Source organism: Neodiprion virginianus, chromosome 3, assembly GCF_021901495.1.
Source record: "Neodiprion virginianus isolate iyNeoVirg1 chromosome 3, iyNeoVirg1.1, whole genome shotgun sequence".
In the NCBI taxonomy this organism is placed as follows: domain Eukaryota; kingdom Metazoa; phylum Arthropoda; class Insecta; order Hymenoptera; family Diprionidae; genus Neodiprion; species Neodiprion virginianus.
Window position 1 is genome coordinate 34,261,249 of NC_060879.1, and position 20,877 is coordinate 34,282,125.

At 39.4% G+C, this 20,877-nt stretch overlaps 3 protein-coding genes across 9 annotated transcripts in view; 1 reads left to right on the forward strand and 2 right to left on the reverse strand.

Moving 5' to 3' along the window:
- The first annotated feature begins 966 nt into the window (after positions 1-966).
- Positions 967-7,811, forward strand: LOC124301327 (RNA-binding protein 1). Of its 6 annotated transcripts, XR_006907451.1 has the most exons (8): positions 1,790-2,045; positions 2,546-2,763; positions 2,897-2,989; positions 3,898-3,945; positions 4,046-4,093; positions 5,505-6,063; positions 7,011-7,097; positions 7,709-7,811. XR_006907451.1 is itself a non-coding variant. In XM_046756226.1 (7 exons), the coding sequence occupies exons 2-7, from the start codon at positions 2,555-2,557 to the stop codon at positions 7,710-7,712; spliced, it is 489 nt and encodes a 162-aa protein (XP_046612182.1). In that variant the 5' UTR covers positions 967-1,120; positions 2,546-2,554; the 3' UTR covers positions 7,713-7,811. The 6 variants fall into 6 exon arrangements, 4 of the variants coding, with proteins under 4 accessions (XP_046612182.1, XP_046612180.1, XP_046612179.1 ...); XM_046756226.1 differs by lacking the exons at positions 1,790-2,045; positions 5,505-6,063 and adding an exon at positions 967-1,120; XM_046756223.1 differs by lacking the exon at positions 5,505-6,063 and having other exon boundaries at positions 1,861-2,045.
- Positions 7,249-13,061, reverse strand: LOC124301325 (SET and MYND domain-containing protein 4-like). The gene is made up of 8 exons (XM_046756219.1): positions 12,894-13,061; positions 12,166-12,489; positions 10,414-10,945; positions 9,739-10,037; positions 9,419-9,627; positions 9,160-9,284; positions 8,876-9,085; positions 7,249-8,695 (listed from the first exon to the last, which is right to left on the reverse strand). Exons 2-8 carry the CDS (start codon positions 12,473-12,475, stop codon positions 8,374-8,376), a joined length of 2,007 nt encoding a protein of 668 aa, XP_046612175.1. The 5' UTR covers positions 12,476-12,489; positions 12,894-13,061; the 3' UTR covers positions 7,249-8,373.
- A 141-nt stretch (positions 13,062-13,202) lies between these two features.
- The window catches only part of LOC124301326 (aquaporin AQPAe.a), a 39,728-nt gene continuing 32,053 nt past the window's right edge, over positions 13,203-20,877 (reverse strand). For both annotated transcript variants that reach the window (XM_046756221.1, XM_046756222.1), the window contains 2 exons: positions 17,401-17,544; positions 13,203-15,982 (listed from right to left, as the gene is read on the reverse strand). In XM_046756221.1, the coding sequence (XP_046612177.1) occupies positions 15,581-15,982; positions 17,401-17,544 (546 nt within the window). In that variant the 3' untranslated portion in view covers positions 13,203-15,580. The remainder of the gene's footprint in view (positions 15,983-17,400; positions 17,545-20,877) is intronic.

Genomic DNA, 20,877 nt, shown 5'->3' on the forward strand with positions numbered 1-20,877 from the left:
TTAGGTTTCACATTTCATACAAGAAATACACACTTTATCTCTCCTGCCGATTCCAGACTCAAGGGGCCAGGCCCTTCGATGGTCAGCCGTTGACTGAAGATATATTCTTCAGTGAACGGGTCGGCTAATAACGCTGCCGTTCTGCGACAGTTGGATGACGAAAAATTTCGCTTGTATCTTTCAAATGTGTGTTAAAATACACTCGAAGTGTTAAGAAGCGTCGTTCTTTCTCTCCCTATCACCTTTCTAGGTCTTTAAATCACTACGCAGCGTTAAATACTGTCCCATATACGAAGCATCCGTTTCATCTCGTTCAAAATTAGCGCATCCGTGATGTGTTATAGTTACTCTGAATTTTTTTCCATCCGAATACTTTTCGAAAAACAATTCTGCTCCTCCACCCAAAGAATCTTCCCGATTAGAATCCCATTTCGAAATAAATAATTCTTCCATCTTCATATTAAAGCCGTAGTATTGTCGACAATCTAGTTAGTCTCCTGGAAAATTATAAAATTTATAATATGCATCACGTATTAATCGTAAATGGATCATATATATTAATATCGCACGTGGACCACATATAAATGTATACTTTTTGGCCTCTGCATCATTATTATATCAGATCTATTTTTTTATCCTATACTTTTATTAAATCACTGCTTTGCTACGAGTTTTGGAATAAACTTATTCTCACTATTAATTTCTTGAATCGTCGACAAGTCGGTAAGTACACACAGGCTAACTACTGGCTTGGGCTTACCATTGCGAAGACTGTGTTAGTCGGAAGGTGAATGCAGCCAGCATCATGTCGAAATCGGTAACTCTTTTACGTTCTGCAATAAGTTCTCAACTCTACCGTTGGAACATCTCAGGGGGCGCAAGCGCACGGCGATTTTCGGTTGTCACACCAAAGTCCATTAGGGCAACTGTCTTTAAATTCTTCAGTCAACGCTGTAGGGTGCGCACGCATCGTGGTTCTTTGCCGTATTCCGTTTGCTCGGACCCCGCCATTTTCTTGGTTGGCGCATTTCTACGTGTGTAGCGTTTTGAGGCGGATCTGCGTAAGGTTGTGTCTTCGTTGCGAGTCCGAAGTACCTTTTGCCTGTATTTTATAACAAACGTAAGTACATGTTTACGGTAAAACGGAATCTCCACAATATTCAACGAGAACCGATCCTCTCTAGCTTATACGTTAAAGTACCTATCATATATGTAACACACTAGTGCTTTTGCCACTGGTGAATTTCCATGGCGTCAGTCCACGGTTCGCAAATTACAGCAACGCCTTTTCGATCATTCCAAATACGTGTTTTTCTTCGGTGCTCTAACCCCGAGTGAGATTTTAAATACCATCCGATTGCGCGGAGATAACGATATAAATGACCTAAACCGAGATCTTAAACACTGTGTCAGTGATAACCTCGCTTCCAGTCAGCTCTGCCTAGATTTGTTTCTGGCTACCGCAAAATGGCCGACGGAGTTAGACTTTTACTTGTAAACCGCGCGTCTGATTCAAATTTTATGTCGAGTTGTACCTGATTGATTTGATTCAACGAGCCTTCGGCGGCCAATGGTTCGTCGTCAGATTCGCACTTTAAAGCTGTTTTTAGTTTACTTTGTGATTGTTTCGTTACGTCAGTTCCTGTCTGAAACGCGGTGCTGTGCCCTTCAGCTGTTTTTTTCTTTTGCCTAAACTTCGTATCCTACATATTCACATTTTCAAGAATTTTGGTTTCTCCGATTTTCTCAGTTCATACTAGGAAATCCATTATTTTAACTGTTAATTCGCGACACCATCAAAACGCCAGTTACCGCCATTTTGGATCAATAGACTTGCCTCCTCAGGTTTCCCCGACTGCCTGACAGTCGCGTGTAATTATTTAACAGATAAGCAATAATGTATTTAAGGCGCGCGAGCCCCGCAAGTCCAGTCAGCCGTGAAGTAAGTAATGGGCGTGAGTCGCTCGAGCGAATGGGAATTGATACAGATACTACAAAGCGATGATTCAAAAGAGATTACCAAGGCTTCTGATTTTTCATTGATGGTAATTTTGTAGGATTTATGATGGCGCAACATTGGTGCAAAAATGGCCGACGAAGGGGTAGCTTTTTATGCGAAATTTTCGTACTCTGATTCACATACTGATTTTGCACTTTCGTCTGCAAGCACTCACCTTGTCTGGACAAAATGGTTTCACTTGTTTATCTCTATGCTATCTACTGATTAGCAAAATTATACCAAGATAATGTTGGGATGAACGGAGAGACACTTTAGCTCAACATGTTTGAATCGTAACTTTGCAATTCCAACATAACGTCGACATTGGTCCGCTTAGTTTGTAATTCAAAAGTACCATCTGATATACTATGTGTCTTCATTTAGATTAATTTGAGACATTCAATCTGATTCCGTTCCCTTTAGATCAGTAGGTCGATTCTAAGTTGTTTACTCTAGATTATAAATTCTCAATGCTAAGCAATTACTTATTTTCGCAAAATTATAAATCCTCATCTATCTGTAATGTGTGCGCACATTTCTTTGCAGTTACCAGTTATGTCACGCTACCGTGAATGGGATTTATCCTGCAAAGTATATGTCGGTAATCTGGGTAGCAGTGCCAGTAAACACGAGATCGAAAGTGCATTCAGCAAGTATGGACCTCTAAGAAATGTTTGGGTTGCAAGAAATCCACCAGGGTTTGCATTTGTTGAATTTGAAGATCCTAGAGATGCCGAAGATGCAGTCAGAGGGTTAGATGGAACGTAAGTCTTCTGAATTATCCTAAAGATATCCTTTGTATGATGTACAGTTCGATCAAGTTTCAATTTTTAATCTGAAAATTTTCCTTATCTTAGAAATATCACTTCTATTGATTGATGTGTTTTTGCTCTACAGACGCTGTTGTGGGACAAGAGTAAGAGTAGAAATGTCTTCAGGAAGAAGTCGTCGCGGTGGTGGAGGACGTAGACCAGGCCCGCGATACTCGAGGTAAAACTTTTTGATACAATTTTAAAAACATTTACAGATGCATTAGAAGTGGAGAAGCTTGCAAAGTGACTTCCCAAGTAGGTATTGGGTGAGGTACCGAGGAATCTTAAGAGTAATCCAAAATTTATCGTCTCAGCCACACAAGTCTAAATTGAATATAGATTGAATTGTTTGCGAATTTTATTTTGTTCTGATCGTTTTTTAATGGGTGTAAATTGGTTGGGTATGTAACTTATATATGAGGACGCTTGTTTTCGTAACTAAAACTTTGCAATCGATACTTAATTTAACTTCAAAAAATGGGCCACAGATATGTTTTGTATTTGAAGATAGATCAACAAACGGTACTTTCGTTTTTAATCACTGATACCCTCAATTGCATTGTCCTTTTCTTATTTAATTTTCACTATCGAGCAGTGCTTGTTACTTGGATATGAACTTTCTCGAGAGTTTTGTCTGGTAGATGTGTCGTAAATTTATTACTAGTCGATTACAACAGAGTACCACTCACTGGTGATGACAAACCTTCAATAAACAACTCACATGCTGCACGCAGGCAAAAACGTCGAGTATTAAGCAATGAAATATTCGACATTTTTTGTAAATGATCCAAGACAAAATATGCTATACCTTCTGCAATCTTTGTTGATCGTGAGATGTAAGAATTTTGAAGCTTATATAACAAAGTCTTCTTGATTTCTAGGAAAACTAATCAAGGTTTTAATTTTTTCCTGCAAAAAGTAAAAGTTGTAAATAAATCGATATTGCAACTGGATCATTTACTCTGATGAAATTATGATAACAAAAGTATGTGGAGCATATCAAGTGCACTTGGAGTTGCGGGTTGCATCGTTTGTTGTAGTAAAATAGATGATGGAGGGTATATCGTTGTTTTAAAACATTTTTAGATCCAGATCCCCATCTCCACGAAGGAAGTCCACAGGGCGTTATCCCAGGTAAGACTATGTGCCATCATTAAATAGAGTTTTCAGGTGCATTAGACGCAGCTTGGCATCAATACGGAGTGATTAGAAATATTTTTCTCAATTATTCTAGGTCATTGTCGCGCAGTCCACGGGGGACGTCAATTGACCGCTTCTCTAGGTGAGATATTTACGATCATACCACACGAGTTTTCAGGTACACTAGAAGCCGAATAACAAATTGTTACGTGTCCGGACACAGAGTATGTATTTGCACTTCGCTTGAGTTTTAAATGTCGCAGTATCACAACATTTGCACATTATTTTATCGAGTTGAAGCTCGAACAACAGATCATGGTCCCACAAATCATTCAACATTAGAAAGCAGTAAAATTTCAGTAAAACGATTCGACGAGATGAAATAAGGCAGAGTTGTTGTTTATAATTTAGAGGGATGGTGTTGGAAAGTTTCAAGCACTCGTTACGATACAGGTTACAAAGCATGCAAAGAGTGGTTTTAAAGTACGTAGATGTTGAAATTTGCGGCGACTATACTCTTTACTTCGAGTTTCTTCATGTCTAAAATGTGTACCGCTAGTAAGAAATAATCATACTGGTGTCTGGTGATCATCTTGTGATCGAAAATACCGAGTGTACGTATCTATCAGCAAAATATGTAAATATTTTCATTTGAGATATAATTAGTTAGATTATTTCTATTACTACTGATCAGTCTGTATCAGAATATTTCACAATCATACTGAACCTTTCAAATACATATTTATATGCAGGCATCACAAATTGATATGAAGTTATCAAAATTATCAATCCATTACAGTTCTTATTTGTACAATTGTGATTTTCAGTACAAGTTATGCTGACCAAGTAGAATAATGAACCATTCGCTTTTTTTTGTTTTAAGTTTGATATCAGTCCATAGTACTTAACGAAGAACAAATTATATATTTATACGTGTATACATCATGCAAAGAACTGAATCATAGTCAAAAGTATAATTGAACTTCTAAATGGAATAACAGTTTCTAACAAGTACAGTGGCATTGATCTTTATAAGCTCGCGCAAATTACATTGGTATATTGGTTCATAAACTGACAAACGTCAACTTTGTCAGTTTATAATCCAATCAACAAATACTTTAATGAACTTTCATATGAAGATCGTATCGAATGATCGCAATTGGACGTACATAAGATGTTTAAATGATTTGTTGTAGACATTCGATCTGCATATTTGAGGTACCATGATGATCTCTTGTGAAATTTAAGATGTTTTGAATAACAAACGAAGAAAGATGAAGATTGCATAAAAATGATCTTATTCCTAATAGAAATTTTTATATAATGAGATAACGTTATTCCATTTAGGAGTTGGACTGTTCAAATGTTATTTTAATTTTACAAAAATTCATAAAATTTATCATACTCTATGAAAACTGTTGGTAATTAAAGATGGGCATTTGCAGGATCTCTGTATGATGAAAATTTCATGAATTGAAAAAGTATAAATTAATTAAATATACAAATAGTGGTCCGGAGTATGGTGGTTATATTAGTAAAACTGACGTTTGCAGATTCTACCAGAGTCAGCTCCTAGCTCTGCTCGTCTCCCCGCCACTACTACTTCTGCTACTTCTACTACTACAGCCACCGTGAAAAAAAAAAAACAAAAAAAAAACAAAAACAAAATCTAGCAATCAAATTGAAAAAAATTGCCTGCCTGCCCACTAACCTCCCAACCAGTCACCATCAGTCACCACCAGTCACCACGGCTAGGAGTCAAGTCGTCCGACAGTCCGTAGCTGTCCGTCAGTTCCCCTACAAAAAGACTTCTTTGGGCTACCTTCGCCTCTAGGAGCTAGGAAGCATCGTGACCCACCGATCAGCCAACGCGATACGAATACTTCTATCAAAATATCGGCGCGTCCGTTCGTCAGTCCCAACTTCTACTACTACTACTGCTACTACTACTCGTCCACCGTCACGAATTAACTTAGCTGACAATGCGTCCGCCAGTTCTCTTCGACCGAGCAAAGCAATATGATCACCACCTACACACCATCCCACCACCACCCAACCAACTACCACCACCAACCACCACCACCACCACCACCACATGTTCACAGTTGTCTGGTATTTCACCGATTTTCAAAGATTTTTTATTATCTTTTCACTATTAGGCCATGTTCTTTGGGGCTAATGACACGTTACATAAGTAGTACTCTATTGCTGGTAGTTTAAAAAGTACATTCAAAAAACTCACCACGAGTTTTGATACAGATATTAGTTTTTGATTTATCTATTCAAAATTTGTAGTCATGAAATATCGTGCTTATATAATCAAATTTCATTACAAAAGGTTTAAATGTGCACCATTGAAAATTTAAATATTGTAACTGTTGTCATTAGCCTGGAGAGGACTGGTGTCGTAACATACAATATTTTTCTTAATTTGATATATATTATATATACATATATACATATGTATGAAAAAAAAATTAATTTAATTACTAAATTAATCATACTTTTTGTTTTTGGTTTGTTTACCATTGTTGGTGAGATGTCATTTATATCAATTAACTATTAATTACTGTGTCTAACTTGTTTATCTCCCTTCTAGGCATTAGGATTAGTCCATCCCAATTCAATTAGATTGTCTTGCGATGATTTTAATACCTATATATGTTTACTTTGCGTGAACTCTGATGTAGTTTTATACCAACGAATAATTCACGATCGCGATTCGTTTCCGTCATATCAATCGGATACTGTTTCTAAAAGTATTCTTGGTAATTGTTTTGCGATCAGACGATCTCATTGTAAATAAAGTGGATTTATGTGGCATTTTCCCATATTTATTACAGATTTCACGTTAATATCCTATTAGATATAGCATGTCAAAAATCTGTCAGATCCATTTGAAGTTCGTGCGCTGAATTTGAAGTATAAATTGGCAACGAAATATTGTTAACATGCTGAATTAATTATTATTTATTGGTATTGAATTAAACCAGGGTTCGACATTAAGATAAATATTGTTTAAAATAATTGAATTCTAAGACATGCCATGTGATTTTTAGGTCAAGGTCACGCAGCCCAAGAAGGAGGTCACTTACCAGAAGTAGAAGCCGCGATCGTCGCTCACGTTCCGACTCTCGCGACAGACGGTACTGAAATATATACCCCTTCAAGTTTACTCTATTTTGCCCGACCACCATCTACATTTCAGTTCCACTCTTTCGAACCTCTGGTATCAAACGCGCACTGAAGATTCGTTCTCATCGGTTTCGAAATAAATATTTTAATCTGTATCTCTTCATTACTCGCTTCATTTATTATCGCGTTCTTACAGTATTTGTAAGTTTTTTTTTTTTTTTTTCTCCCCTTCTCGCTCAATTATTCCAACTAGTAGAACCTCGTAGAGCACCGTTGATACGTTAAGATTAGTTAAATGAAAACAGCGCGAAATAATAGGTAGAATTCTGATAACTGCGACGGTGACTATAAGATAAAGGTCATAAGTTATAGATATTGTAAATACTTGCATACGATGATTCATGATTATAAATAATGTGAACACATTGTGACGCGTATTTGGGCTTGACATTGTAATCGTGATGGACGTCTTTTTAATTACTTGAATACCTATTCTTATTGTCTACAGCGATTTGTTGTAACGTCCGTGCAACGAACCCATCTGTAGTCAATTCTGAGCTTCTTTAAACGCGATTGGATTTCTCTTCGTTCTATTCTACAGTATTGTTCTATTTACTTACAGTTAGGTCCTAAATGTTCGAGAAAGGACGGACTTAAAAATCCCAAGAAGAAGAAGAGCAAAGCATTCTTTGTACATTAATTGAATCACATGTTCAAAAAGAAACTAAAAAAAGAAAGAAGGGAAAACACATCATACAAATATTATGACATAACTTTAAGTTAGGGCTAAGAATTATACAAAACACAAACGAACAGTTCTAAACTCACATACATCTGCGCTGTGTTTCAAATATATTGAGAATCTAACTATTTTATTGCAATTACTGACTATAAAATAACATTCAGTCAACGGAGTGGTTGATTGAATGACGTGTTTCAAATAACACGAATATAATGTGAATGAACCCACAGTTGTTTTATGTTGTATTAATTATTTTGTACTCTTACAAATTTAAGGATTTAAAATAAAGCTGTAATCTATACGGTATTACTTGTTACGACCACATTCATTAATCGTATTAAGGCGCAACCTTATCCAGTCATCATATGTGTGTTTTTGATAAAAAATTTCAATTTATATTATTCTCGATATTTAATTTTATTTCTCAGCACACAGTGATCTACTGACCAGTTCTGCCGTCGGAAAGTTAAATTCGGCTTTTCGATGTTGTAAAGTTTATAATGCACAGGTTTTTTGGAAACAATTTTTTCAAATATCACATTTTCTTAATAGAAACTCGTATTTCCAATAGCGAGAAGACACAATCTGACCCCCTGTTGACACAAGTGATAATCTCTGAGAGGAGGCGCTAAGTTTTCATCAAGTAATTTTAAAATTTCAAAGTATCCCTTTAGCGCCTTCTCGTGTTCACCACTTTCGAGTTGCCTAGAGGCAGTCTTGAATATCGAGTCCGTATCTTGGATAGCTTTTAATCCCTTCAATATATTCATCGATTTTTTACACTTCGAGCAGGTAACCATGAATTCATTCGATTCCGTCGACACTGGTAAAATGTTACCGCAGGCTTCGCCGGAGTCGCATCTGAATCTGTAATCAATAACAGGCATCTATCATAGGTGCTCCAAAAATGTTCCGAATGTAATTAGCTTTGCTGGTGTGAATTTTATTTACGATGCTAAAAATTTGATAAACATAATGTATGCCAAAACGCTCAGTGCATTTACGCGCCGTCGTCACCCGAATAGTGCTGAATAGAAATCCAAGTACCTGAGTATTCGTGGATCTATTCCTTCTAGAAGGGGCCACTGATTCGCGCAAGCCTCGCAGCTACAGTCAAACCAATACTGTAATCTCAACTTCCGCTTCCGTTCACTCAACGGCATGGTAGTGAAAATTGGACCGTAATTTTCGCTAACTTCTTCGCCCGGTCGTATAGTTCGCAGCGCTCGAACCACCATCGTCGTTCCAACGAAGTATCTTTGATGGAAAACGTGAGTCAACGTTTAATTACCTAATTTTTATTACAAAGGATAGCCTCAAGCGTACTATACCTGATGACACTAGGATTGCAGGAGTGATTTAAAAGAGCTACTGTCGGATAGACACCTCCACCGATGAAAATACTCTTCGCCTTGTCCAAAGTTATCGCGCCCTTGGGTCTTACCAATTCTGAAATCTGATATACTCATGAGAACGCAATCGGTTAGTGCAGGTCATAAGAACCTTTCGAGGTTTGCATTATTTAGTACAACATGGTATCAAGTTAGGTGATCTGAGCAACAATAAGTCTGTAATCCTTATTATACGTACCTCGTGAGCGTTGAACTGCAGTAATTGAATATTGTGAAGGATCAAGCCCCCCACAAAGATTTCTTCGGGAGAAAGTTGTGAATCAGCAGAATCCGGAGTATTGACCTCTTTGGGGAAGTACGAACTACGTTTTAAAAGTCTAAGAAGCCAGCCGGCCATGTACGCCCGGTGAAAGAGATCATCAGCCGTTCTTTCGTCCCCGTGTGTTACTTAAAAATTAAAGTAAGTGTGAGTTAAAGAATCTGTGATCAAAATATGGACAGAAAACACGTTAATCTACACATTTACGTGCAGTATTTCAGGTTTTAAACTTAATTTACCTAGGCCGTGCAGACACCTGTAATCATCTCCTTTATATGGCTTGATCTCGGCGTTCAAAGAATCTTTCATCTTCACAAGTTCGTTTAATGGTATTTGAACAACCGATTTCAGAGCCAAAAAACACGTGACGGAGGCAGAAGACACGTACAACGCCAACAGTAGAGGACACTCCAACGCGTGTGCTTTGACATCGCGATTCCGACATTTTGGCGAACAGTAGACGATGATGGTGCAGGTGTTGCACGAAGCTGGTACTGGAGCAACTACTCTCGCGAAGCAAAGGTGACAATGAGACAGTCTGAAATGCAATAAATGGATGATTAAGTGCGTAAGAAAAGTGAAAGAGTTATTAAACGTGAACTCTTCCAGCCCTTGTAAACGTGCGTCGCGGATTTCGGTGAAAATTCTGAGCACTGCATCACTGCTCAACATTTAATGTCTCACAGTCTTGCAATATTCCTGCTAGAAAATTACGCAATGAAGCGAGAGTTCAGCGAGGCTATATATGCGTTCCGAGAATTTTTAATAATACGCCTTTCAATTTTTGCATATAGTGGGATGGATTACGGAAAAAAAAATCATCAAAATCTACCAAGGGTCGGAAAGTTCACGCGTATGATATTACTTCATAACATCACGGTCTCGTTGAGAATCTACTTGATGCTAGTGCGTACCTGAATTCCGGAAGAAGAACCGCGGAGTGTGGTTTTTCTGCTGCCAGCACGTCGCCGGGTAATATTTCACGTTTTGCAACTGCGTATCTTCCCACCGAGCTGCCGGAATCCTTGAAATCAACGGCGTCGCTGAATGCCGGATAATCCGGATTTTGGTTGCCGGATAGCTTGGGTAAGGATTTTTTCGGAGAAGGTGACGGAGCCGTTGAATTCTGGGAGTTGGCGGTGCTGTTCAACTGGTTTCCCTTCTCCATGACGGCCAGCATTACCCTCGCGTCGTACTCAATTTTCTGCTTCTTCTCAGCGGAAATCTTTGCGTAATCAAGCGCCCTTAGTGTACTTTTGAAGGCGTCCATGGCCGCATTGTGCTTTTTTAGGGCTAGGAGACACCTTGCGCGACGTTCTTCCAGCTTGTACATGAGCTCCTGCGGGTATCCAATGCGGAATGCTTCTTCGGCATCCGATACCGACAGCTCGAAACGCTCCAGGTGGTACAAAACCGCCGAACGATTTGCCAAAATCACTGATAGATCTGATCAGAAAGTTCGACTCATTAGTGGTACTGGTATTGAAGATGGATTAATTCATGACACCCCAATACAAATACAGGATTAGATCATACTTGCATCTATGATCTCTCATTCTTTGATTCTTAAATTTGATTTTTTTCAAGAAATGTTCAATTTTTCAGGTTCGAAGCAGAACCTCGGAGCGGTTGTTTTTAAAGTGCAAGAAGCGTACTTGAGCTCGCAATGTTGAGATATGCTTCTAGTACGAGTTATTAATCTGCACACTCACGGATACATTCACTCGGTCATCCTATTACTTAAGCCGTAATAGATAAAGAGCTAACAATAACGAACATGAAAATGTCGACAAGCGTTTATTCACTCGACTCATCACTCTAATACGTAACGCGATGATCTCACTAATACAGTGCTTCACCACCTTCAAGGCTATGCAATTTTCTGCAAAAGTTAATCCCGGGGATTGGAACTCCTGATTGTATGCAACTCGAGTGCCACGTTGATTGGATTTCATGATTGCCGAGTAAACGGAAATTAATCGGCGTGCCTGTTCGCTGATCGGTGAATAGCTGATCAAACCGTACTTATAGTGAGCTATAAGATGTTTATAACGAAGTATCTCTAGATGTTTACATCACTTTCAGTGACGTTTTTCGCTTAGTTTACCTTCCTATAATTCACCTGTTACGAATACCTGCAATGAATCGACACAAAACGCCAATTCGAGTATGCTAGCAAGTAGATTCGAAATTGTCATTACGAATCACCCGGTACAACAGAGTTAAAATCGACTTCGTACTCCTCTCTCATACTTCAACAGACAACACTAGTCACAATCTTAATGGCATCCTTATACATCTAGCGTTGTTCAAAAGCGTTAATGAATGGTATTTTTCTGCTCTTTCATTGCACTCGGTGGAAAATTTGGCAAATTTAATTCTAAGACTTTGAAAATACCATTTTGCCGATAAACATTGGCATTCCATGTTGCGCTATTATTATCAACTAATTGTGCTTCGTTTCCATACTCTTTACTTTACTTTTAAGCCTGAATAGCGGCACAAGTATACGGCAGAAATAATGCCATTATAGTTGTCCATTGATTTATCACTGAATATACGTTCGGCAATCGTACAGACGTGACGTAGAAGTCGATGGTAGCTATTCGGCATCATATGTTTCCGTTTGGCGACGAAAATGTAAATTTTTCTATAATATTACGTACCGCATTCCGGTGCTACTATGGCAGCGTCTGAGTAGTTGCCCAAAGCTTTTAAAAAATTCCCGCGACCGAAGAGGCTGTTTCCGGTTTCTTTCAGCTTGAGTGCTCTGTCGTGGTTCTTTTCTCCAACTCCTGGAAACTCCAGCGGTAGGCGACGTGCCTCTGGATATTTCAATATGTACGCAACTCGTTCTCCGTTCGTATTTATGGCCGCAAATTTTCGGAATTCGCCAACATCCACCGCCCTACGTACTTCCAAAAGATTTTCGCGAAAGTACTCGCCAATGTCAGCCTCGGCGTCACGTTCCAACATTTTACTTATTTTTCCTGTTCGAAACAGTTGTATATGATTACAGTTCAACAAGTCTAAGAATTGGGTTTTCAAATCTCGGTAAAGATTCGAGTTCGAAAGTTTTATATTCGTATCGTATTTAAACGGAAAGTTTGACTACAACAGATATGCATATGCTAGATTCAATGTTTTTGGAACGTTGACCAAAATTTATTTTTACAAGTGTTACTTCCGGAAAAGTGGATCTAAGAAGGAAACATTTGAAACTCTTTGTAATTCAAATCACGTGTGAAATCCAGACACGCTTAAACACCGACAATGCGTCGCGTGTAAGTATCGTAATTAATCATTTTCATTACTTCACAGTACATTCGTATCTAATATAATAAAATTTTCAACATGCGGCACTGTGCACATTCCGTGAAACGTATTATCTCACCTTTGGTATTTTTCTTGGGTGTATAACCATTTATTTAAAATTACCTCTCTATAAAGGATTTTTGTGTGCCTATACTCGCGATGTTATTTCACGGCATGCTTGCCGGCGTTCGTACGAACACTGCAGTCGAACGCTAGATTATTTCGGTACGTCTATTTTAACTCGTCACTTCAACAGTGGGGAACTATGGCACATACCCATCCAGTGTGACATTCGATAGGGTATAAATGTGTAATTTCGAATGGCGAGAGAAAAAAAAATTACAAATGGCGACAGCAATAATTGTACAGGATAACGTAAGAAAACACCTTACATAATTATCGGCTTTATTGCGTTGTAAAAAGTTACCGATGCAGGTGTACTATAAACACGTAGAGAAACATTAATTCTAAATATTAAGTACAATATATACAAAACTTAAATAAAATGCTGGGTAAATCAGAGCAATACCGATACAGATGACGCAGATAAATGTAGAAGAGGAATCACGGTGCAAAAAAAAATGAATTAAAATGCATTTGTTCGATGAAAAGCATGCAAAAATTTGATTATAAATACTACAAATTTATAATATTGTGTCATATATTTTAGATCGAGTGACATTGATCTTTAGAGATTTATAATAATATACGAATCGCTTGGCATTTTCCTTCATTCTCTAGCTTACAATTTTCAATTAATACTTACACTCGCTTTCGTGAGAACATTATGTGTATCACGAAAGCAGGGTTTTGAATGTTTGTTATACAAAGAAAACTCCAGTAGTAAAAAAGAATGAAGGATTTTTGAAAAACTAATCATAATTCGAAGAAAGCTGGGATTTAGATGGGCAGGGTGGCCACTCAATTCCGCTCAAGGAATTCCCTGACATTTCCTGGTTTTCCCTGACTAAAATCATTATTTTTCCCTAACATTTTGATGCACAATTTGTGCAGAAATCACTAACAACTATAGTAACCTAGGTAAAGTATGGCCAAATATATTAAAGTTATAAAAGTTTTTAAAAGTTGTTCATTCCGTTCATTGTGATTTTTGAAAGTTGACAAAAAATGAAAATTTCCATTTGCTTGGTCTTGTTAAGTATATATTTAAGAAAGGGCTCCAAGAAGCGAAATATTTTTAAAGCTATTATTTGAACATTTATGCTGTTTGCAATGAAAATCGAGGTTCGAAGAATTATGACTAATTAACGAATGTGTAACTTTTTGAAAAATAAACTTAAAAATTTTTTTCCAACGGGAAATTTTTCTTTCAAGCGTTAAGAATACACCACAATTTATCCAAATTTTTAAATTGATATTTAATACAGCAAAACAATGATTTTATGCGGTGTAACGTCTGGACGCGGCGCGTCTATGCCGTGACAGTTGCGCAGAGCCCTGTGTTCAGCGTTAAATTAAAATTACTAATACTGAAGATAGAATTCCGGGTGCTGGTACTTTTTTATTGGAAATTTCCTCCTCTTTAAGAATCATTTTAAAATTTTCGCTAGCGCTTTTACTTTTTGAGTTACTGCCAAAAACCTGAGGCTTCGATTTTTCTAGACTATTAGGCGTCGGTGAACTTGCGTCTCCACACGCAGCGACGGTCATAGATAAATCAAACCGATGTCTGCTCGTACTACTGAATTCATGTGACAATCAACAACTAAGCTTATAATCGTCGATAAGAAGAGAAGAAAAATTGTGACGATGCGGTGATAGCATCTCAATTTTATGGACAAAGCTTTTGAAATCCGAGAGTTCTATAAAAAGTCCCTGACCAACCAAAAAATTCCCTGACATTTCCCTGACTTTTCCCTGACATACAAAATTCCCTGACATTTCCCGGTTTTCCCGGTTTTCCAGACGGGTGGCCACCCTGATGGGGAAGTAGCTGCGCGAATCAATACTCAACGTTTTTAACCTCTGTTATAGTAGAATGAAACCTCGCATCAAAACACTTTATATTCTAGGTGTTGCGAGGCGAGTAGACAGATATTCAGCGATCTTCCGGTATGATTCTCAAAAAATTTTACAGCGAGTATTACGCAATATGTATGATGATAGATGTAATGATGAGAACTTAATCCACTAACGATGATGTACCTACGTATACATAAGAGCAAGTTATAACGCACCAAAGATCCATAATATTGGTAATTCGAGTAGTCTCTTCTGTATTTTTTCGTTTGTTGGTTCCCGATTACGTGTATATGTCATTATAACATACTGAAAATAAGATTCCATCACTAATCGAGGATTAATGAAGTTGTGAAATAATTTTGGAAATATATAATGTATATTCCCTTTTTTTCTTTCCATTGAACGTACCAAAGTGTCAACGTACGAGTGGTAATATACAATTATCTTCGATCGAAGAAGTTATTCGCAAGAAAAAAAAAAAAATATATATACCTGCATATTTTTTGAAAAGATCTCACCATCTCATTCTTCCTGCAACGAAACGATCGGTCTTGTCACTTCTATACATGTAACAATACAGAGAATCTTTCGTCCGGGACGAGCATTCGGTATATTCACCTCCTGGTGCCTTCCCTAAAACGGCGCACCGAGTTCGGTCCGTTACTCGTCAACGTAGAGATATAATTAACCGCTCGCACTTGTCTGATTGCAAGTGACCCTTAACTCGCGAGGGTCGCACCTTGAATAATTTACACAGGTTAAAATAACTAATCTTAAGACACGCTAAAAGTCGTATGATCCTTGATCCTCGTCCCTCGTTAATCCCATGTGAAAACATAGCTTGTAAATGGCGCCGGCAGCGACTCCTCCAACGATCGGTCCGACCCAGTAGACCCATTGGTTGTCCCACAGCCCCATAACTGCGGCGGGGCCCAAACTACGAGCCGGGTTCATGCTGCTTCCGGTTGGCGGTATCGCTGCGAGATGAGCAGCTGTAATGGCAAGACCAATAGCCAGCGGCACTGACCCCTTGATGTCGTTCCGTTTCGAGTCAGTCGCTCCGTGGACGACCAGGACGAGCATGAAGGTGATGAGGGCTTCGATCAATACAGCTTGGCCAATGTTCACTGCTGCATTAACCTCGGTGCTCCCGAGAGTTCCAGCGACTGAATTCGGCAGCATTACCTGCAATCGAACGGATTCGATGGGATTATTATTTCCGAGTTATATGGTTTTCACCGCGACGCGAAGTCGAACGTTGAAAGCCTTTCGGGAACGTTGATCCAAAGAAACCAACGGTGATTCGAAAATAAAAGGTACCGGCACCGTGGCCCGTGGCTGTAGTCGTCGTTAATCTACGTATCGGATTATCGGCATCGGAAAGAAGGTGTTACGGGTTATTGTACCTGCACACGGTTTGCCCGCTGGTCAATGCAGTGTACCGTTGTCAATTTTTTGTCGCTAAATCTTTCGGCACGAGGTAGTGTGCCTGTCGCAAAGTAGCAACACAAACGCACCTCCGCAAGTTCCTACATATAATGTTTTAGGAGATCGGTTGATGTGAGAAAAATAGTAGAACAATTATATGCGAGAAACCCGTTACTTTGCTGATGGGGTAAAAAAAAAATACTAATCATTCCGAGAATGGTTCGCTCCACATCACTTTGAAATTCATGTACTAGACCGCTGTTCGGTAGAAGTATAAAAACTTGATCGAACTCGCGGCACGTGTAATATGAGAATCAGTATTCATCGCGCTTGAAACTTGTTACGAATGCAGTAATATAATTTATAGTGATTTCAATAGTTAAGACGAGCGAAAGAGATTTGTGTAATAATATTATACTGAAACCTACAGTATATATATTAGAATAACATTTATCGACTTGAAAATGGCGAATAGATAATTCATACAAGGCAGATTCTGTCTGAATTTGAATTATACGAGCTGGAGGTTCGCTTCCCGCAGTAACTGGGTCAATTGGTCGCGAATTCGGAGCTGATTGCTTTTATTGGAGGATGATACCAGTGTCCAGTTCTGATGTAACAGAGCGGCTTGAGCGCTGATCGGACCTTGACCTTGGAACAGCGATATTTTAACGAGGCGACCGTTTGCCTCGGAAAGTTGAACAGGATATTCGCATCGCGGTCGGAAGGAGGCGGTCAATATACGCGATGCATATATTATTTGCGATATTAGGTAATTATCTTTCACCGCTACGGCAATTTCATTCGTCTTACGATCATTTCTGGGTCAAGAATACTAGTCTTACGATTCGTTCGATTTTTATAGAATTTATTGGATCTACAGTCCGCGCATTTCAGATCCTGACGATTCTACGGCCATGGCCCAGCCTGATTCTTATACGAAATGCGACCGACCTGTTACGGCAACTCGTGCGTCTAACGAATAAGCTACGATTACATGCGTGCCAAGAGCTTTTACCGGATCACGCGACATACTTATGACAACTTGAATCAGGACTATGGAGAGCGACGTTAATGAACTCGTCATCGGCTTTGGTATCCACAATAAGGAGAAGTGCAATAGCTGCATAGCTCGCAGTCGATGCATCTTGCCTCGAGTGATAATATCCACTGACCTTTAGAATGGCTGCCCCAGCAATAGCTCCGATACATTGGAAAGCGATGTAGAAGAATCCTTTAAGCAGACTGCAGTTTCCACTGACGACAAGACCAGCGGTGACAGCGGGGTTGACGTGACATCCCGACACATGTCCAATTGCCTGAAACGAACAACAATTATATGTACATCATACGACGTGGTTAATTTCCTATTTTTGCACTTGAGTGTAGGTAAATTTTAAATTTGACACGCGACAAAACTGCAGCAGACTCTTCGCGCTAGATTTGTAAATTGCTGTATTACCGCAAAACTTCCATTTATTTCAATCGCCAATGAATGACTTTTCTCACCGAGGCGCTAGTTCTATTTGAATTATCGGCATTGACTGACGAAATTGAAGTACTTGTGTTATTCTCGTTTGAGTGTAGATTTTGAATCTATTCAATCATATACTGTTGGTAAAAATAGTCCACCCATTATACGCGAACGAAGCATCCGTATTGAGGTGTTAAAAAAATAAATCACAGTGTAATTCTTCTGATCTCTGCGCGACCTCTGAAACTTATACTTTCAATCCCATCTGAGACTGAACATATTCAACGATCCACCAGCCACGAAGCAGCGACAATAAATGTATCGATACAGTTTTTCCATTTGAGAAAAAAATTTGAAAGCAGGAGTGCTAAAACCCGACCAATACTCTATTCCTCCAATAAAATTTTCTGCTCCTCAACGAAAGTCCGAAGTTGAAAGATAGCAAATATCGTGAAAGGCAATAAGAACAAACGATTGATCTAGTTCGCAGAATGGATCCGGCTTTCCGTGTCTATTCGCATCACGCTGACAGCGTGAAATTATAACACAGCGCACCCCGGTCAGGTGAGTTCTATGTAGAACACGAGTCGGAAATTGAAAAATACCGATCAAGTTTGGCCCGGCTGGTGCGAAACCGGAGTGAGGATCTACCGGGCGTTGCATTGGCGTCTGCACGCGTGATTCCGTAATAAATAACCGACGTGTTACTTCATTGATCGGTATAACGGAGGGCCGCGTAACAACATGCCGTCACTCTCAATTATAACGTACCTGCCGCAGCTACCCGGAGTAGGGGGGTAAAAAATAGTCCGGACTACTCCGTAAAGTCTACGAATTTAGGCACGACATCCGAATGGCTGAATGGGGTCCAGCCGCGGATCGGGCCCCGGGGCATGGCGGCCCAGTTCTCATGCGCGGCGACAAGGTCTTCGCTGCCCTCGGGGCCCGTACATGCGTCGGCCGCCCGATTACACAACCTCTCTTTTCACTGTGCAGGGTATATTACCTTATTACCTACGCTCCGTATGCTCCGTACTCGTCTCGCTCATTCACTCAACCGCACCGCCGTCGACCGACTCCGACTGTAACACAGCCGGATAGATAGCGCAGGATGGGGATGGTTTTTAATTAAAAACCAAAACATAGTCGCTGATGATTACGGTTTCGCGTTGTATGCAACATTTTTCGCACTGTCACTTTTTCGTTCGGTGACGATTGCAGTTGCAGGAACGGAGATCAAGACGTTGAGTTCTTGACTGGAGTTGTTAAAATCTGACTCCTAACGACAGGAAAGTTTCATGGATTTCTTTTCCTTTCTTTTTTTTCTCAATTTTGTATATAAGTAACAAAATTAAAGCAAATTAACGGCAGATCGTGTATCGTTCGTTATGGAAATAAAAAAATATCGAAAAATTTGTTTGAAATACTCTGCTTTATGCACTTGTGGATGAAATAGCAGGTTTTTTTTCTACATCAAACTTTCCCGTTATGCTGCAGTCGTTGCTTCGAAAATTTAACGCCTTGGTGTGGCCGTTACATTTCGAGGCGACTTGAAATTTGAGATGCTTGAAAGAATCGAGGAGTAAGAGATCGTCAGCTCTTTCGCGTACTTTACAGTGTTGATATATAATTGATGATTCGTTCATCATCTTTGTCTTCACGGATTGCACGACGACTTTGTCTCTATCACTCCAGATACGATACATGCCAGATTTAACGAGAGTTTAATTGATCGAAGTCATTCGAATGACGGGGATTGTCCTAGGTTCACAGACGATCTCAAAATGGTTGATTTAGCTTCGTAAATCGCAATTAATTTTTGCATTACATATGAGTGTTAGGGTGTCCCATATTTCGAGTGTTGACAAATAAAATATATATATATATATATTGAGAACGTGTCCGAAATGCTGTATTTTAAACGGGGAAATCCACCATGTTGTCGACACGAGGTAGAATTGAGATAAAAATCTGAAAAAATGAGGCAATTATTTTTGAATTATGTGAAATTGATTTGTGGGGTATCCTTCAAAAATTTTGTCAACACCCGAAATATGGGAGAGTGGAACAGCCTAATGAGTGTGTATTCCGAATATATATTTATAATTATGATGTTTTTGTGTCGTCTATTGTATAGGTTGAGAGATGGTCTCGTCGAATGTGAAAGAGTTTTATGGGTCCATACGTCTACCGGAGGGTCATGCATGGATTGCCAAAAGTGTAATCTGATTCTAACGCAACGGTGATTGCAGCGTACGAACGATTTCTAAATTACGAAGGTAAAGGTACACCGAAAGTGTGGTTACGGTATAACGGGATCAAATCAACAATCCAAACAACAACCCAATCTCCGGTATAGAGATCATACGATTAATGAGTGGGGCTGGTTAGTCGTCGTCGATTCGGTTCACCGCTTGTAAGAATCAAAGAAGAATCGAATCAAAAAGTATAAAAAAAAAAGCAAAAGGACAACAGAATAAGCGAGAAAACTTGACGGCTGTTAATTGGCACAGCTCGGAAATTAGCGCGCACCTGCAGTATTGCAACAAAGTTTCGAGCATGAAAAACAGGATGCATCGTACAGTCCACAACGGTATAATAAAAGTGTAAAGAACGTTTTTACGAAGACAATCTCCGTCATCGCACGAACCGCGGCCGAAACCCCCCCCCCGAGGCAAAAGAAAAAAAGAAAAAAGCGTTTCCCCATACCCGGAGGGCAGCATAGATCTGGGGTCTGTTTCCTAACGCTTATATGTTGCAGCTGCAGCCCGAGGTCACACCTGATCCTCAATGGCGTTGTTCGTCTCGCGCTCATCTCGACGGGCGATATTAAAAAAACCGGATAAGGACAATACGACGTCGGACGTCTTTCACACCGGGTGAACCGTGCTTTCATGTTAGTCAAATGCAAGTTCCGTCACACGCAGTTGCTTATCTACACGCATCGGGTGTAGTTTATGGTCATCGTTGTAAATGATACGCGGAGTAACTGTAAAAAAAAAGTAGACATAAACGGCATATCGAAGAAAACTCATTAAATTCGGTTCAAATGTATAACGGACACGATTGCCGAACGAACCTGCACGTGTACTGCTCCCCGTGGGCAGCAGGCACCATAGTAGGGACTATAACAGAACCCCCTGCGCGGTATTGTGCAACGGCAAAAGATCATTGTCCC

Excerpts from the sequence above, each read along its gene's own strand:
- LOC124301325 (XM_046756219.1), bottom strand. The coding sequence starts at position 12,475 with ATGTTGGAACGTGACGCCGAGGCTGACATTGGCGAGTACTTTCGCGAA. Across the intron at positions 9,086-9,159 it reads TGCAATCCTAGTGTCATCAG|ATACTTCGTTGGAACGACGA; the intron begins GTATAGTACGCT and ends TTTCCATCAAAG. Across the intron at positions 8,696-8,875 it reads ATAGATCCACGAATACTCAG|ATTCAGATGCGACTCCGGCG; the intron begins GTACTTGGATTT and ends TATTGATTACAG.
- LOC124301327 (XM_046756223.1), top strand. The coding sequence starts at position 1,950 with ATGGGCGTGAGTCGCTCGAGCGAATGGGAATTGATACAGATACTACAA. Across the intron at positions 2,764-2,896 it reads GTCAGAGGGTTAGATGGAAC|ACGCTGTTGTGGGACAAGAG; the intron begins GTAAGTCTTCTG and ends TTTGCTCTACAG. Across the intron at positions 4,094-7,010 it reads TCAATTGACCGCTTCTCTAG|GTCAAGGTCACGCAGCCCAA; the intron begins GTGAGATATTTA and ends TGTGATTTTTAG.